General features: G+C 45.7%; 1 protein-coding gene across 2 annotated transcripts in view; it reads right to left on the bottom strand.

The window, feature by feature from the left end:
• Positions 1–318: 318 nt before the first annotated feature.
• LOC112224848 (E3 SUMO-protein ligase RanBP2) overlaps positions 319–18,906 on the bottom strand; it is a 38,179-nt gene continuing 19,591 nt past the window's right edge. Inside the window, exons 17-30 of one of the 2 annotated variants that reach the window (XM_042306444.1) lie at positions 18,704–18,845; positions 18,484–18,584; positions 10,813–15,748; positions 6,891–7,046; positions 6,704–6,790; positions 6,384–6,589; positions 5,091–6,261; positions 4,828–4,938; positions 4,535–4,680; positions 3,218–3,491; positions 2,934–3,109; positions 2,645–2,818; positions 2,126–2,425; positions 319–1,510 (exon numbers count right to left, since the gene is read on the bottom strand). In XM_042306444.1, the coding sequence (XP_042162378.1) occupies positions 1,505–1,510; positions 2,126–2,425; positions 2,645–2,818; positions 2,934–3,109; positions 3,218–3,491; positions 4,535–4,680; positions 4,828–4,938; positions 5,091–6,261; positions 6,384–6,589; positions 6,704–6,790; positions 6,891–7,046; positions 10,813–15,748; positions 18,484–18,584; positions 18,704–18,845 (7,986 nt within the window). In that variant the 3' untranslated portion in view covers positions 319–1,504. Of the gene's footprint in view, positions 2,426–2,644; positions 2,819–2,933; positions 3,110–3,217; positions 3,492–4,534; positions 4,681–4,827; positions 4,939–5,090; positions 6,262–6,383; positions 6,590–6,703; positions 6,791–6,890; positions 7,047–10,812; positions 15,749–18,483; positions 18,585–18,703; positions 18,846–18,906 lie in introns of both variants that reach the window. The other variant, XM_042306442.1, reaches the window with a different exon arrangement.

The following is an 18,906-nucleotide window of genomic DNA, read 5'->3' as shown; positions in this document are numbered from 1 at the left end:
TTCTTCAAAGGACCCACCATTTGCCTTCATGACAGCTTTGCACACTTGGCATTCTCTCAACCAGCTACATGAGGTAGTCATGGAATGGAATGCATTTCAATTAACAGGTGTGCCTTAAAAGTTAATTTGTGGAATTTCTTTCCTTCTTAATGAGCCGAGCAGTGGAAAAAAATAGTGGTCTGGGTCTGTTGTTCATGGTTTGGGCTAGGCCCCTTAGTTCCAGTGACCGGAAATCTTAATGCTACAGCATACAATGATATTCTAGGCAATTCTGTGCTTCCAACTTTGTGCCAACAGATTGGGGAAGGCCTTTTACTGTTTCAGCATGACAATGACCCTGTGCACAAAGCGAGGTCCATACAGAGGGGGTTTGTCTCAATCGGTATGGAAGAATTTAACTGGCCTGCACATTGCCCTGACCTCAACCAAATCAAACACCTTTCGGATGAATTGGAACATCGACTGTGAGCCAGGGCTAACCGCCCAAGATCAGTGCCAGACCTCACTAATGTTCTTGTGGCTGAATAGAAGCAAGTCCCTGCAGCAATGTTGCAACATCTAGTGGAAAGTCTTCCCAGAAGAGTGGAGGCTGTTAAAGCAGCAAGAGGTACCAACTCCGTATTAATGACTATGATTTTGGAATGAGATATTCAACGAGCAGGTGTCCACATACTTTTAGTCATGTAGTGTGTTTGAAATCGTAAAAGGGCATCCTCATAATTCTCAGTATAAAGCAACTTTATTTCTAAAGACATTCTCCAGCATCATTTATATATTGACAATAAGAATTGTTTCAACACCAAGTGATATTTGTCAACAGAATACCATAGAAGGTTCTTCCACAACCATAAGTTATTATGTCATACCTCTCCCAAAGTGTCACACAGCAGGATATAGTTCTTCATATTCCTACTTTCGGAGTTTAAGACGAACAAGGTTCGTCTCAATGATTTGTACATTATATAATCAATGTATACACAAAAACACACCACCACACCTAAAAGTATTCACAGGGAGCAGGAGAGAGGAGCATTGTTCATTTTGAACTGAGGTTGGTTTTTAAACAAGGTTTCTTGTTAATCTCAATTAAGGCTTAACTATGCAAAACAATCCAGTTGGGGAGCTTATGAAGGAACCAGCGTTTTCAACTTTTAATAGAACACATGAAAATAATTTAATGTACATTATACACAAAAAATAAAGTCTGAAGATTCACGTAATCACATGCTGCCCTCAGGGTGGGTTAACTTATGGAAAGGAGACCATCTCTGTCTCAAATGACACCCTATTTCCCCTGTAGTACACTACCAGAACCCTTTGTGCACTCCACATGGGCTCTGGTAAAACAAAATTAAAAACATGTTTTACATTACATGAGGTATAGGGTCTCATTTGAGATGTTCCTACTATAGTTGTCCACTCCACCGTTTGAAAGCCTATCACTGTCCAGTCCATGGCCAGAGCGAAGGCCGATAGACGTCCAGTCAGTGACCAGATCTCAGCTCTACAGTTGAGTTGTCAACAGTCAGTGACCAGATCTCAACCCTACAGTTGAGTTGTCAACAGTCAGTGACCAGATCTCAGCCCTACAGTTGAGTTGTCAACAGTCAGTGACCAGATCTCAGCCCTACAGTTGAGTTGTCAACAGTCAGTGAACAGAACGAAGCTCTACAGTTGAGTTGTCAACAGTCAGTGACCAGATCTCAACCCTACAGTTGAGATGTCAACAGTCAGTGAACAGAGCGAAGCTCTACAGTTGAGTTGTCAACAGTCAGTGAACAGAGCGAAGCTCTACAGTTGAGTTGTCAACAGTCAGTGAACAGAACGAAGCTCTACAGTTGAGTTGTCAACAGTCAGTGAACAGAGCGAAGCTCTACAGTTGAGTTGTCAACAGTCAGTGAACAGAACGAAGCTCTACAGTTGAGATGTCAACAGTCAGTGAACAGAGCGAAGCTCTACAGTTGAGTTGTCAACAGTCAGTGAACAGAGCGAAGCTCTACAGTTGAGTTGTCAACAGTCAGTGAACAGAACGAAGCTCTACAGTTGAGTTGTCAACAGTCAGTGAACAGAGCGAAGCTCTACAGTTGAGTTGTCAACAGTCAGTGAACAGAGCGAAGCTCTACAGTTGTCCACATTCGGTGATGACAATCTTCTTGCTGGGTTTGCCAGTCTTGGTGCCCAGCTCTCCCATGCTGCGAACCACATCCATGCCCTCTCTGACGAAGCCAAAGGCCACGTGTTTGAAGTCCAAGTGCTCAGCCTTCTTCAAAGTGATGAAGAACTGGGAGTTGTTGGTGTCTCGGCCGTGGTTGGCCATGGACAGCAGGCCCGGGCCTGTGTGGCGCACGTCAAAATTCTCATCCTCAAACTTGTGCCCGTAGATGGATTTCCCTCCTGTCCCATCCTGGTTGGTGATGTCTCCACCCTGAGGAAAGAGGACAATACAGAGACCGGACCAAGCAGAGTTATACATTCTTGCAGAGGTTTACAAAATGTTTTATGTTCCAAGAGGCACTAACTGTGACCTATGTTTTGGGAAACATGGTATTGAAGGTTATGAAAGCACTTTGGCTCTGATTGTTGTCTGGTTTGAGGCTAACCCCACTCTGGTTTGAGGCTAACCCCACAACTCCCCGCTTCTCACCTGACACATGAAGTCGGGTACGACCCTGTGGAAGACAGTGTTGCGCAGCCCGAAGCCTTTCTGTCCTGTACACAGTGCTCTGAAGTTCTCAGCTGTCTTGGGGACGATGTGAGAGAACAGTTCTATGGTGACCGTTCCCAGGGGCTCGTCGTCAGCGGAGATGGAGAGGTACACCTGGGGGCAGGGTTTAGTGGACTCTTTAGTACAATTATTAAACATTATTGTAGGTGGAGGGGACAAAAGTGGTAGGCGGTCCAGCTATACATTAGCAGACAGGGGAAACACTGACCTGAGGATTGGTGTCTCTGGAATGTTCCTGTACCCTGGACAGCTGGGGGGAGGAGAGGGTGGAGGCCTCTGATTGGCTCATTCGACTCTGACACTCACAGAAGATCTTCCTGAAACTCTCGGCCAGCTCCGCGGTCTTAAACTTGGCTGCCAACTGTTCCACCTTACCCTCACCCTCTGGATTTTTTTGTTGTTGATAAAAAATATTTATCAATTCAAATTATATACGAATCAATATATTTACGTATCTTTGTGTGTGTGTTGCCGAGCTATGTATAGACCTACCTGAAAAGTCAGTAGCTGTCCAGACTAGGGCTTGGTTAGAGGTGTTCATGGGTTTGAGCTCCATGCTCTGACAGATGGTGTGATTGGCACAGACCTTCAGCACCTGCTCCCTCCTCATTAGCACCCGGTAGAACCTCTTATCGGGGTGGAAGAGGATCTTGATGTCTCCCACACCCCTCTCCTTCCACTGGCCCAGGTCTCTCTCCCAGCGGTACAGCTTGGTACGCTCCTTAAACAGGATCTCCTCATCCTCCTCCCCTGACTTAGTCTCCACCTGCACAACACAGTTACACGCAGGTTAATGACGAGACCAAGGGCTCATTAATCAGGAGGGTGTAAGATTACAGAACTCATATAGAAATGTATTGAGTAGAACGTGCAAGATTCTCTGTCATATAGATAGTCTAGAGCTGGCATTACTCCACATTCTATGCCTCCACCTAGAACACATTTAGTCAGTTATAACGCTTGGAACTCATTATTAAAGGAAAGGTTCACCCATTTTGAATGTTATATTGTTTTTGTGCATCTATGAGTGATGTTCTATCGATTCCCTGGATCATTTCATGTTTTCATGTGTACCAGAGTTATTGTGGTACGAGCAGGCAGAAATGCCTCCGGTATGACGTAGCACTGTGATAAAGTCGCTCTCACTACACTGGAAATTAAGAGGAATAAGCCTTTTAGATCGCAAAATCATCTATCATACATGTCAGATTTCAATACTGGCTGATGTCACAACTCGGGAGGATGTCTTCTCTCAACGTTTCCCATGTACCTTAGAGACTCCACTCTAAGGCACATCGATCTGCAGTTTAAACACGGTGAGATTGTAGACTCCTAAATTGATAGTGCAGTTTGTTTAGCGCTGATATGATCTTCTGTATTATAGCGTGGAGCTATGTTTGCCCGTAGAGAGAGCATTGCATTGTGGATTTTGTAGACGACTTGAGATGCAACAAAATTCCATAACAATTTTCCATGTTGCTCCAAACCTTATTATGATGGCAAAATGAAAAATAAATTCACAAAAAATGTTTCTCACATTTGAGTGTTATTTAACCCTGTAAATTAAAGAATGAGTGGTTTTATTTGGATTTTTCCTTTAAAGAGCGAGCTTGGGGTAAGGCCCTGCGTTAGACTGGTGTCCTGTCCAGGCAGTGTACTTGTACAACAAGCTGCCTCACTACAGAAACCGGTCTGCTCCTATGAGCCGTTCTGGCTCGCACACGCCAAGGCTACTTACTTTACTTCATAACATGACATTCCCAGTAAGGGGAAGTGGAGATAGATGAGTAGCAGTGCATTGATAAGTACCTCTGGTAGAGAGACTATGGGTTCAAAGTCAATGCCCACATTATTAGTGTCCCCTTCATCACACTCCTCCTCCCCTCCCTCAGCTTTGGCTGGGGCTGCAGCTCCAAACAACGTAGCCCCGGCGTTCGCCCACGAGAAGTTGGAATCTAACAATGAAAGATAAAAAGGTTAAATGAAATGTTTGTTTTCACTGAAACAAAGCTCAGTTGTCATGGTGAAGAAAGGAAATCTTAAGAACACACACATTGAATTTTCTTCAGTCAATCGCATTCAGAAAACTTAGAAGTACCAACCTTGTTTTCCAAAGGCAAATTCCCCCCCAGTGTTCTGTGCCAGATCAGCAAAGGAGAACCCTTCCCCTCCTAGAGCACTGAAGCCCAATGAGCCAAATGAGTTAGGAGCATCTGTAAAAGAGAAAGTAAGGAAGAGAAGACAGCTCAGTTTGCTGCATTGGTGTCAGAAGTGGGATTGTGTTGCTGGGAGGACATAGAAGGCATTGCCAAGAGTTAAGTGAGGGTAGAATTCAAAAGGCTTTGCAGTGATAAATGTTTCATACCCTGAGTAGTGGTTGTAGTAAATGTAGTATTGGAGTCAGGCTCAGAGGTCTTCTTGGCAGACAGGTCTATAGGGCTGCTGCTGATAGCTGCAGGAGTAGAGTCTGGCTGATCTGGAGCCTGTTTCCCGCTGCTGGCAGCAGGGTTTAGAGTTTGACAAGAAACACAACTGCTTGCAGACTCCTCATTTCTAACAAGACACATGTCACACTCCCACTGCCCTGGCTTTTTGCCAAACTGTGCACCAAATCCAAAACCAAATGAGGGGGTTACCAAAGCTGGCGCACTAGCAGCAGGTTTTTCTGAAGGGTTTGGAGTGGTAGCCTGCTCCCTGCTGCAGGAGATGGCAGTCTGCGATGGTGTTGAAGTGGAGTCTGACTGATCTGGAGTCTGCTGCTCCTCTGTGGTGGACTGGACCTCTGCCTCCTGAATGGTTAATGACTGAACTGAGACCTGTTCTTCTGCTGTAGAGGACTGGACATCTGCCTCCTGGATGGTTACTGATTGAACTGGGACCTGTTCCTCTGCTGTAGAAGATTGGATGTCTGCATCCTGGATGGTAACTGACTGTTCTGTGGCCTGTTCCTGGCTACCTGGGCTTGGGATTTCAGCCTCCTGTATGGTTAAGGACTGATCTGGGACATGTTCTTCTGCTGTAGAGGACTGGACTTCTGCCTCTTGGATGGTAACCGGCTGATCTGTGGCTTGTTCCTGGCTACCTGGGGTTGGGATTTCAGCCTCCTGTATGGTTAAGGACTGATCTGGGACCTGTTCTTCTGCTGTAGTGGACTGGACTTCTGCCTCTTGGATGGTAACCGGCTGATCTGTGGCTTGTTCCTGGCTACCTGGGGTTGGGATTTCAGCCTCCTGTATGGTTAAGGACTGATCTGGGACCTGTTCCTCTGCTGTAGAATATTGGATGTCTGCATCCTGGATGGTAACTGACTGTTCTGTGGCCTGTTCCTGGCTACCTGGGGTTGGGATTTCAGCCTCCTGTATGGTTAATGACTGATCTGGGACCTGTTCTTCTGCTGGAGTGGACTGGACTTCTGCCCCAGACTGATCTGAAGCCTGTTCCTGGCTGCTGGGGTACTGGTCTGGGACCTGTTGTTCTGGCACTGTATCGCAGGTGCTGGAGGACACATCCTCAGGGTCTGAGCTTCTCTCAGCATCCTAAAACACAATAACTAAAACAGTTAACATTTGCTTGAGAGAACCACTTTTAATTTCTTAAAACCCAATGTCACAAAAGTTGTTTACCTTTGTGCAAACAAATGCATATCATATAATCTCACCAGAGCCTCCTGTGCTTTGCGGAACTCTGTCTCAAAGTCCTCTGGCTTGTCCTTCTCTGCCTCGCTGTCGCTGCCTACACCACAGAAGAAGGTTGAAGGCAGCTGCAGGTTCCTGGCTTTCTGTTCCTCCTCTGGAGTTGGCCTCTTCTCCCATAAAACCTCAACCTCCGGGTCCAGACCTTCAACACCTGCCTCGGCCTGGCCTGCTGAGAGGAGACGAGTGGGGCAGGTTATTCGTGAAATAACTTTTGAGGAGAAATTACACCCCAACCTGTTCTATTCATACCCATCTCTATAGCTGCTTTGGCCATGAAACTTACCAGAACCTGCACTTGCAGCCTCCCTCTCAGGAGGATCCCGGTACAGTTTTCCATTCAGGGCTTTAACTGCTGTCTCAAAGTCCTCATCTGCAATATTCACAGCACAAACTAACGTTAGCAACACTGTCAACTACAATTACCAAACGGTTGCTCATGCAGGTAGAAAAAGTTTGAGAGCGTTTCTCACCATCAGTCTGGTCGTCGCTGGTATATCCTGGTTCGTTCTGGTAGCAGAAGAAGGTGAGAGGCAGCAGGAGTTCCCTAGCCAGAAGAGCCTGCTCAACTGTTGGCTGCCTCACATACACCACTTCCACCTCACTGTCAGCCTCCGCATGGGAGGGTGCTATAACACAACACAAATGGTGAGACAACTCAGTCAGGAGGCTCCCTTCCTACAGAAAAGTGTACAGAACAGAGAGACATTGAGAGCAGGAACCGATTAATACAACTATATTAATCTCCAAGGTGAATTTGATTTATTATTATTGAAAATTGCATCTACAGAAACTGTAATATGACTTGACGTAATTATGCTCCAAGGTTATTGTTTGATTCTAAAAGGCAGGCTAACATTTTATTAACTAGAAAGTCACAAAACCATTTCACTAAGCAGATAGGTGCATGTCTAGGGTTAGTTCCTCATCAAAACACATGCTTCTAAAAAAAATTGACACCGTGCATTTCACCACACCGAGCGAGCAGTCTCCTATATCTCTGACAATGCTATTACTACTGAGTAAGTCAATCTCAAAAGCATCATAAACATTAGAACCATGGAGCTATAGTGTACTGTACATGAGGCCAACCATAGAGGATAGCAGTTATACCATTTCTTCCTGCTGCTCTAAAACCAATTCAAAGATTACTGTCCAGTGGTAGAACAAGTTTTGCTTGTGACATACAGAACATGCTACCGGAGTTTCAACTCTGGCTCTTTCACTGGGACATATTGTAAATCTCTGGAACAAACCGAACCAGACTGGGATTTGATTTTACACTGTTGCTACACATCCTGGACTACAAATGTGTGTGTGACAGCACATTTCTGTCAGCAAGCATGGCTGGAATCTCCCCGTGTCTCCTTTTAAACAGAGGGAGAAGTACTCTGAATCGCCGTCAACACAACTGGCTGCTACCAGGAACTTAGTCATTTCACCCCTCCAATAGCTAAACAGCTATCCTAACTTTCATCTGTAGAAATCTATATTTCACTAGAGTAAGTGTGACTGTTGAGTATCACACATGGGCATGCAGCTCATTAGGTTGTTGTACTATAGGTTTGTACAGTGCATTCAGGAAGTATTCAGATCCCACCCCTTTCCCACATTTTGTTAAGTTACAGTTACAAGTTACAGCCTTATTCTAAAATGGATAAAATAAATAAACAATCCTCCTCAATCTACACACAATACCCCATAATGACAAAGCGAAAGCATTTCTACAATAAAAATTAATAAAACACTATGCTTTTTTTTAACACCTTCTTTCTCCACAATTTTGTGATATCCAATTTATATTTACAGTCTTGTCCCATCGCTGCAACTCCCGTGCAGACTCAGGAGAGGCGAAGGTCGAGAGCCATGCGTCCTCCAAAACCCGATCCTGCCAAGATGCACTCTTTCTTGACACACTGCTCGATTAACCTGGAAGCCAGCCGCACCAATGTGTCGGAGGAAACACTGTAACTGGTGACCGTGTCAGGGTGCTTTCAACCGGACCGCCACAGGAGTCGCTAGAGCACGATTGGACAAGGACATCCCGGTCGGCCAAACACTCCCCTAACCCAGATGATGTTGGGCCGATTGTGCGCCGCCTCATGGGTCTCCCGGTTGCGGCCGGCTGCAACTCAGCCCGGGATCGAACCCGAATCTGTGGTGACGCCTCAAGCACTGCCTTAGACTGCTGCGCCACTCGAAAGGACCAGAATTTTTTGCATATTTCATTCAAATAAAAAACAAAGAACTTATTTACATAAGTATTCAGAACCTTTGCTATGAGACTCGAAATTGAGCTCAGGTGCATCCTGTTTGCATTGATCATCCTTGAGATGTTCCTAAGACTTGGAGTGCACTTGTGATAAATTCAATTGATTGGAAATGATTTGGAAAGGCACACACCTGTGTGTGGTCCCACAGTTTATGTCAGAGCAAAAATCAAGCCATGAGGTGGAAGGAATTGTCCGTAGAGCTCTGAAACAGGATTTTTTTCAAGGCAAACATCTGAGGAAGGGTACCAAAACATTTCTGCAGCATTGAAGGTCCCCTAGAACACAGTGGCCTCCATCAATCTTAAATGAAAAAGTTTAGAACAACAAAGACTCTTCCTAGAGCTGGCCCCCTGGCCAAACTGAGCAATTGGGGGAGAAGGGCCTTGGTCAGGGAGGTGACCAAGAACCCAATTGTCACTCTGACAGAGCTCCAGAGTTCCTCTGTGGAGACTGGAAAACCTTCCAGAAAGACAACCATCTCTGGTGCACTCAACCAATCAGGCCTTTATGGTAGAGTGGCCAGACAAAAGCCACTGCTCAGTAAAAGGCACATGACAGCCACCTTGGAGACAGGCAAAAAGGGTCTAAAGGACTGACCATGAGAAACAAGATTCTCTGGTCTGATGAAACCAAGATTGAACTCTGACGTGAATGCCAAGGTTCAGGTCTGGAGGAAATCTGGCACCTTCCCTACAGTGAAGCATGGTGGTGGCAGCATCATGCTGTGGGGATGTTTTTCAGCGGCAGGGACTGAGAGACTAGTCAGGATCAAGGGAAAGATGAACAGAGTAAGGCACAAAGATCCTTGATGAAAACCTGCTCCAGAGCGCTCAGGACTGGGGCGAAGGTTCACCTTCAACAAAGTAGTGAGTAAAGGGTGTGAATACGTTTATTTTTTATACATTTGCAAACATGTCTAAACCTGTTTTTGCTTTGTCATTGTGTGTAGATTGAGGGAAACAACAATTTTAGAATAAGACCAACGTAACAAAATGTGGGAAAAAATCTACGTCTCTGAAAACTTTCCGAATGCACTGCATGTTCCACTCGTTGCGTGCTGGTTAAGACCGGCTACCAGGCAAGGCCAGACAGGTGCCAGCTGTGTAGGTGACGTGTCACAGAACACACACAGTGTAGTGACAGAGTACCTGGGGGCTCAAATTGGGTGGATGAGGTGCTGGTCCAAAAAGTCTTTGGGTTATCTTTGAAAAGCCTAAAGTCCAATCCTACAAAATAATGGTTGGCATGTGAGACAAACTAGAATTGGGGGTGGTTGGATTAAGAAATGAAAATGTATTAATGCATCTTTGGTTAGCTTCCAGTTGCTGAACGTCATTGCATTAAGTAAGCGTAATGGATTAGGCCTATATCAATCTTTCTATATTTTGGTCCTGTCCCATAGAGAATGCTAGAGATATCTTTATATAGTTCCATTAAGTTCCATTATGGTGTCTGTAAACTCACGGGCAGCGCCATTGAGGCAATTTCCATTATTATTACCTCCTCCTTGGCAAACAAACTGAAAGGGTGCACACTGCCACCTAGTGTTTGCTCAGAAGTATAATTTACTGGCAGATGACTCGGATGAAATCATGTGATCCTTCCGTAACCCATAGAAAGTCCCACCCAGTTGACTACTTTAAGAATGGTGGGGACAGGGCATAGTTAGAGGACAAAAGTGTGACACCAATCTGGCCCTCGAGGACTGGAATTGCCCAGGCCTAATCTAGAGTCCTCTAACTATGTCCTGTCCCCATTTCTGCCTTCATGAAGACAAAGCCTGCAATAAAACCTGTGACTGCATTATTTTATATAATATGCTAAATGTAATGGATTATAATCCATTACATCAGCTATCATATCAAACAACCTATATCAAAATAGCAAATGTGAGGAAGAGTGGAGTTAGGCTAATGGGAGTGACGGTTATGTTCTGTCCTACGAACACAAGGCTGCTGGGAGGAGCAATGTGATAAACCAATGGGACATGAATGGAATCACAACACAATGGGTTCAAATTATGTGAAAACTCCATAATGGGCATCACCATTCAAAAACAAGCATTTTACACTGAACCACAAGATCAACAAAAACAATCAAGACAGGAAAACAAAAGGCTTACCCTTTTCTGAGATTTTGAATGCAGTTAAAGGCTGGGAGGTCCGACCGCTGTCTTTAACCTTGGAGCTCTCTGGAGAACTATCCTCCTTGGATGATGGTGGGCTGCTGCCGAAAAACTTTTGGAGAGAGTCTGTTCCAAAGAGGAACTTGGGTGGGGACATTACCATCCTGGAGAGGTTGAGAGGGCTATGTGGAGTACCGGTGGAGGACTTACAGTCAGGGGTGTGTAAAGTCTCATGATACAGCTCCGTCCGTTCTGTGGTGGTCTCCTCCAGGATGGCCACAGCAGCTTGTCCACACACGGTTGTCCCCGTCGCTATTGCTTCCTCCTGAGTAAGGGTCTCACTGGAGGTGGTTGGAGTGACCAGAATCTCATTCTCTTGGGCAGTTTTAGCCTGGTCAAATATATCTCTGAAGGAGTTAGCCACATCCTTCAGTTTGAATCTGACAGCTAACTGCTCAACATTTCCCTTAGTTACCTCGGCAAAGTCAATAGCGCTCCAGACCCAGGCCTTCTCAGCACCCTTCATCGGCTCCAACTTCATAGAAGATGTGACCCAATGGTTGGCACAGATTTTCAGGACTTGGTCTCTCCTCATGATGAGTCTGACTCGTTTGGTATCGCAGTTCTGCAGTATCTTGAGGTCTCCGATGCCCCTCTCTTTCCACTGGTTCAGGTCTTTGTCATAGCGATACAGCTTTGCCCTGTGGCTGAAACACACGTTTTCATTCTCCTCTCCAGTGGAGATCTCCACCAGGTCTGGCAGGGGAACCACAGGCTCAAAGTACAGGCCGTCCCGCTCCTCCTCCTGGCTAATGTCCTGCTCCTCGTCCGCAGACACCCCGCTCTGGTTCATCTTGGCCAGCGACTTGGCGGGACTGACGACAGGCTGGAAGCTGAAGTTGAAGCCCTCTGTGGATTCTCCAAAGCAGAATAGGTTCTTCCTGATTGGGCTGCTTGCCAGGGGTAAGGCGTAGACAGAGGTGTCAGCACTGTCGTCCAGAGCCTCCTCTCTCAGGTCATAGTTGTCCCATTCTAAGGTAGGGCCAGTGTTCTCTGCGTGGGGCTTGATATTAAGACCAGAGGTGTTACTGGCTGTCGTGATGTTAGCATGGCTGTCGTCCTCCTTGATCTTGGTTTTGTCATCGGTCAGGAAAGATTTAAGATCTTTCAGGCCGGACTTCATCTCCTCTGCCTTCTGGATGAGATGTGCAGTTCTACCGGTGTCAACAAGCTTGTGAGGAGTCTGCAGTGGGATGTCTAACAGGAGCCTCTGACACTCCTCAAACTTCAGCTTGAACTCCTCAGCCAGCTCAGGGGTTTTAAACTTGGCAGCGAGTTGGTCCAGTCTGGCATCTCCATCAGAGAAGTCATTAGCCAGCCACATCCAGGCCTTGTCGGAGCCAGCCAAGGGCTTCAGGTTCATGGTGGTGGTGATCCAGTGGTTGGCACACACCTTCAGGACCTGCTCTCTCCTCATCAGCACCCTGAGCCTGCCATTGGTGGCGTTCTTCAGGAACTTGAGGACCCCAACGCCCCTCTCCTTCCACTGGCTGATGTCTCCGTCAAACCTGAAGAGCTTCACTCTCTGGGAGTAGAGGGCCTGTTCGTCCTCTTCTCCTGTGACCAGGTCCACTTTCTCTGGCATCTGGACCACAGGCTCAAACTGGATATCGTCATTATCCTCCGTCTTGTATATGCCCTCTTCATCCTGGTCAGCTGAGGTGTCTGCCCTCTGGTTTGACTGAAGGGATGTGAACAGCTGCTCGCCAGCGCGGGTGAAGCCTTTGAAATTGGAGTCCGTCTGACCAAATTGGAAGTCTCCTTGTGAGTTTTTAGCCAAGTCTGCAAAACTGAAGTCGTTGGGTTTGCCAATGAAGAGGGGATTTTCATCCTGACCCGTCTTGTCCACTGACAGCACTGATGGATATACACTGACACCAGATTCCTTCTCTCTGTACTGCTCTACGATATTCTTCAGAAACATTGACGCAGACCCTGAAGCAGGAGTCTGAGTTTCAGCTGGTAGGATTTCCTTTGCAGTTTCCTGAGTGCCAAACTTAAAGCCACCTGCTGGGATGGGCATGGTGAAAGAGAAGCCTGCAGCACTGGGGGTACTGCTTTCAGCCTGTGGAGGGGTCTCAAACTTGAAGGATGCAGGGGAACTTTTATCAACTTTGCCTGTGCCAAACTGCAAAGAGCTGTCACCGTTGAAGTTCGCTTTAAACCCAGTGCCTGTGGGTTGAGTAGAGGCAGTCTGACTCCCGAAGTTAAAGCTGAAGGATGAGCTGGAAGTGGCGGCTGTGGCTATGCTCTTAACATTGGGATTGGGCATCTGACAGGAGACACATTGACTAGCAGAGTTGTTGTTTCTGACAAGACATGTGTCACAGTCCCACTGTCCCTCCTGCCTGGCAAACATGGCCCTAAGAGAGGAGCTGCTAGCATTGGGGTTGGGTGTCTGGCAGGAAACACACTTAGAGGCAGATGCATCATTCCTCACTAGACAGGTGTCACAGTCCCATTGTCTATCCTTCCTTGAAAAAGCAGCACCAAAGTCTGACACTGTTGGCTCTGTTGTTGGTGCTACCTCTACTGTTGATTTTGCTGAAGGGTTAGGAGTTTGACAAGAAACACAACTGCTTGAGGAAGCCTCGTTTCTTACAACGCATGTATCACAGTCCCATTGCCCTAGCTTTTTGCTGAATTGGGCACCAAATCCAGACCCAGTTGAGAGGGTTGCCAAAGTTGGGGCACCAGCAGCAGGTTTTCCTGAAGGGTTAGGAGTTTGACAAGAAACACAACTGCTTGAAGAAGCCTCGTTTCTTACAACGCATGTATCACAGTCCCATTGCCCTAGCTTTTTGCTGAATTGGGCACCAAATCCAGACCCAGTTGAGAGGGTTGCCAAAGCCGGGGCACCAAATGGCATGGTTGAGGGCTTTGATTCTGCTGCTCCATCTACATCTGTTTTGGCTACAGGGTTTGGAGTTTGACAAGAAACACAACTGCTAGCAGACTCCTCATTTCTAACAAGACACGTGTCACACTCCCACTGCCCTGGTTTTTTGCCAAACTGGGCACCAAATCCAGACCCAGACCCAATTGAGAGGGTTGCCAAAGCTGGGGCACCAGCAGCAGGTTTTCCTGAAGGGTTAGGAGTTTGACAAGAGAGACAACTGTTTGCAAATGCCTCATTTCTTAAAGTGCATGTATCGCAGTCCCACTGCCCTGGATTTATGCCGAACTGCACACCAAATCCAGAGCCAAATGGCATGGTTGAGGGCTTTGATTCTGCTGCAACTTTTGTGGTTTCTTGCCTCTTTCCAAACTGGGCACCAAAACCAGCAGCAGGTATATAAGTGGTGCCACTGGTTCCAAACGTAAAGGAGGAGGGTATCTGAGCTCCAAAAGACCCAAATCCTTTTCCAATAGATCCTGCGCTGCTGGTGTCTTTTGACGAGTCAGCTCCAAATCCAAAAGTAAATCCTCCCACTGAAGCTGCCCCACTAGTAAACCCTTTGATGTCAGTAGCTAGTGCGCTATCCAGCTTTGATGGGGCATTAGGGTTGGCAGTCTGGCAGGCAACACACTGCATAACTTTAGCTGCATTTCTTACACAGCACACATCGCAGTCCCACTCCCCGTACTTCTTTGCAAATTGGGCAGCAAAGTTTGTCGCCAATGGAGCAGAGAGCTCAGGAAAATTATTTTTCCTATATGACTGATCTTGCTGCATTTTTGGAGATTTGGGAACGATCTTCTGAGCCTCTTCAAATTTTGTCTTGAAGAGCAATGCCTCGTCTTCAGTTTTGTACCGGATGGCCAGTTGCTCAGGCCTTGGTTCCTCATCCGCATAATCAACAGCATTCCAGACCCAGGACTTGTCAGATCCAGCATTTGGTTTCAGGAGCATATCTGGCGTGATGTAGTGGTTAGCGCAGATCTTCAGAACCTGCTCCCTCCTCATCAGCAGACGCACTTTTCCTGATCTATTGTGCTTTAGGATTTTGACTAAGCCGATACCTCTCTCTTTCCACTCTTTTGTCTCCGCATCGAATCTGAACAGCTTGGCCCTGTTACAGAACATCTCCTCCTCTTCCTCCTCTCCAGTTTTCACATCTACTTTGTCAGGGAGGGGCACAATAGGCTCAAAGTGAGGCCCATCCTCATCCTCCTCCACATGAGTGCTGTTGTTATTGCTCTCGGCTCCCTTCTCCTCCTCTGCTGTGTTTGCCAGCCCAAATACCGGCGTGGTTACATCAGTGAAACTAAATGGCTGGTCAATTTTTCCAAACAGGTTTGGTTTGTCCTGGATTTGGATTGTGTCAGCAAAGGAGAACCCAGATGCACTTTTAGGGCCAAAGGTAAAAATCCCTCCCTGACTAGGAGGCTCTTGGGGCTTCCCCTCTGAGGGACCCTCAGATTTGGTGGGAATGTCTGATGTCAGAAGACCCAACAGGCTCTCATTGTTTTTGGACTTGAAGGTGAAGTCCCCGTCATTGGATTTAAAGTTGGAGTTGAATTTAAAGGCAGCGGATGATGGAGTGGACTGGGCGACTATTCCAGCACCAAAGCTAGGCAACTTAGGAGGACCAGCGGGGATCGGCTGGCCAAAAGAGATCTTCCCAAAGCCCACAGGCTTCCCCTCGATGCTCTTTGGTGGTTGGACAGGTACAATGGAGGGCTTGGTGAAGTAGCCAGGTTCTGGGAGGGGAGGGTTTGTGGTGGGCTGAGAGTGGCTGTAGTATTCCTCACTGTATGGGGAGAGTAGACTGGTTGCTGGCGACTCGAAGCGGAGAGGGGCGCCGAAGACCTGATCTTGAGGAGGGTAGATGCAGGCTGGTGTTGACTGTAGGGGAGGTGTGTTTGTGGGCTGCTGGTAGGCATACATGTGCTGCTGGGGTGGCAGGCGGTTGATTCCATACACAGGAGCCTGAGACACAAGAGAAAGAAATGTATTCAAACTAAAAACCTGTGCATTTCATATTTGCCACTGAAAAGTAGGGCTGGGCAATATCAAAATAAGTCAATTAATTCCAATGTATGTCTTCGCAATATTCCAAATGCCTGTATTGCAACAATCAAGTTTTTTTTGTATTTTTCCTTTTTATAAAGGAAACATCTCGTCTCCTTCGCTTCTTCTGTGCACCCTCCCATTGACACCAGAGATCTGTATATAATGACGAGATGCACGTCTCCGCCCTAACAATGGGAGTTGTTGTCACCAAGGCAGGAAGGCATGCAACAAAATTAATGCTCAGTTTGTCGCATGTGGCATTGCGGTATCAAGTACCGCTAGCAGCATTTTAGCTAAATACTTTTATACTAGCTGTCTAGTCTGTGTTTTATAAAATGTGCAATAAGCATAAAACACAACTGTATAAAGAAATTTCAACTTGTTTCTGAGAATTTAGGTAGGCCACTCGATTTCAATATCTGAACAAAGTGGACAAACTAACATGCTGTTCAAACAGTTGGAGGCAGACAGAAGGGTGTGTTGATAATCCAACTGTTCTGCCTTCTTAGCTAGAAAATAGATCCAGGTTAGCTAAAATTTAAATATAAAGATTAGCTAACTAGTCACTAGCACATGGACTTGTGCTTGAGATGAATTATGAGACCTTCATTCATTTTCTATAGCCTAATAGAATATAGCCTAGCCTGCTACAAGAAGTCATTATTAGTGAATGTGCATTTTGCATGATTCTGGTTAGACAGATCTGTGCTTAAAAAAAGTCAGGTTAAATAATTTAGATAAAATATTACATTAGTGTGTCTTATTTTTTATTTATTTAACTAGGCAAGTCAGTTGAGAACAAATTTCTTACTTTCAATGACGGCCTACACTAGCCAAACCCAGACGAAGCTGGGTCAAATGTGCGCCGCCCTATGGGACTCCCAATCACGGACAGTTGTGTTGCAGCCTGGATTCGAACTAGGGACTGTAGTGATGCCTCAAGCACTGAGATGCAGTGCCTTAGACCGCTTTGCCAATTATGATTGTGGAAGCCCTATATTTAGCCGAGGTATAACTTCACAAGCCCTGAATTCATTAGATTATTTCTGACTGTTTGAAATGCAGTATATTTGACCTTTTAACTGTACAAAGCTTACTTAGAGATTTCTTTTTTTTTTTTTTTTTTTAGATATACGTACTAGTCAACTATTTGGACACGTACTCATTCCAGGGTCTTTCTTTTTTATATTATCTACATTTTAGAATAATATTTAAGACTCTTCAAAGTAGCCAACCTTTGCCTTGATGACAGCTTCGCACACGCTTGACATTCTCTCAACCAGCTTCATGAGGTAGCCACATAGAATGCATTTAATTTAACAGGTGTGCCTTGTTAATTTGTGGAATTTCTATCCTTCTTAATGCATTTGAGCCAATCAGTTGTGTTGTGACAAGGTAGGGGTGGTATACAGTAGATAGCCCTATTTGGTAAAATACCAAGTCCATATTATGGCAAGAACAGGTCAAATAAGCAACGAGAAACAACAGTCCATCATTGCTTTAAGTCAATCTGGAAAATGTCAACTTTGAAAGTTTCTACAATTGAGGTCGCAAAAAACATCAAACGCTATAATGAAACTGTCTCTCATGAGGACCACCACAGGAAGGGAAGAGCCAAAGTTACCTCTGCTGCTGAGGTAACTTGCCAGCCTCAGAAATTGAAGACCAAATAAATGCTTCAGAGTTCAAGTAACAGACACATCTAAACTTCAACTGTTCTGTGGAGACTGCGTGAATCAGGCCTTCATGGCCGAACTGCTGCAAAGAAACCACTACCAAAGGACACCAATAAAAAGAAGACTTGATTGGGCCAAGAAACACGAGAAATGGACATTAGACTGATGGAAATCTGTCCTTTGGTCTGATGAGTTCAAATGTGAGATTTTTGGGTCCAACTGCCGTGTCTTTGTGAGAAGCAGAGTAAGTGAACGGATGATCTCCGCATGTGTGGTTCCCACTGTGAAGCGTGGAGGTGTGATGGTGCTTTGCTGGTGACACTGTCTGTGATTTATTTAGAATTCAAGGCACACTTAACCAGCATGGCTACCACAGCATTCTGCAGCAATACACCATCCTATCTGGTTTGCACTTATGGGGACTATCATTTGTTTTACAACAGGACAATGACCCAACACACCTTCAGACTGTGTAAGGGCAATTTGACCAAGAAGGAGTGTGATGAATCAGATGACTTGGCCTCCAGAACCACCCAACCTCAACCCAATTGAGATGGTTTGGGATGAGCAGGACCGCAGAGTGAAGAAAAAGCAGCCAACAAGTCCTCAGCATATGTGGGAACTCGTTCAAGACGGTTGGAAAAGCATTCCAGGTGAAGTTGGTTGAGAGAATGCCAAGTGTGCAAAGCTGTCATCAAGGCAAAGGGTGGCTACTTTGAAGAATCTCAAACCCCTTTTTTGGTTACTACATGATTCCATATGGGTTATTTCATAGTTTTGATGTCTTCACTATTATTCTACAATGTAGAAAATAGTCTAAAAAATATATTAAAAAACCTTGAATGAGTAGATGTGTCAAGAAATCAAGATATTAATTTTTAGGCCATATCACCCAGCCCTACTGAAAATACTATCCCACTTTAAGTAACTAAACCATTCTCAATTCTTAAAGAATCCCAAGGTATAAACACATACCTTTGTTGGAGTAACATTGGCTGCCGTACGAAGGAGATACTGTCCGGCGTTATAAGCAGGGGATTGATTGTAATACATAGAGGGTGCCTGTGTGGTGGCAACTGTAAACAAAAAGAGGGGGAAAGAGGGTATAATCAACATTCAGAATTTAATATCCTAGAAATATTGCCATTTCATTATTCCTTATATCAGTCAAACTACACAACTCAGTTGTTCCTACCAGTGAGGGGTGCTCCATGGAAGGTCTGTGCAGGGGGGTAGCCCACCTGCATGCTCTCAGCCCCGTACCCATCTCCATACATTCTTTGGTGGGGTGACGCCATGCTGTCTGACGAGTGATGCCTCAAGTCATGGACCTCATTCTGCAACACAACCACACAGCACTTAACACAGAAACCATACATTAACATCTATAATTTAATG

Source organism: Oncorhynchus tshawytscha, linkage group LG26, assembly GCF_018296145.1.
Source record: "Oncorhynchus tshawytscha isolate Ot180627B linkage group LG26, Otsh_v2.0, whole genome shotgun sequence".
NCBI lineage: Eukaryota > Metazoa > Chordata > Actinopteri > Salmoniformes > Salmonidae > Oncorhynchus > Oncorhynchus tshawytscha.
The sequence above is the reverse complement of the archived record's forward strand: the minus strand, read 5'-3'. Positions and strand labels throughout refer to the sequence as shown.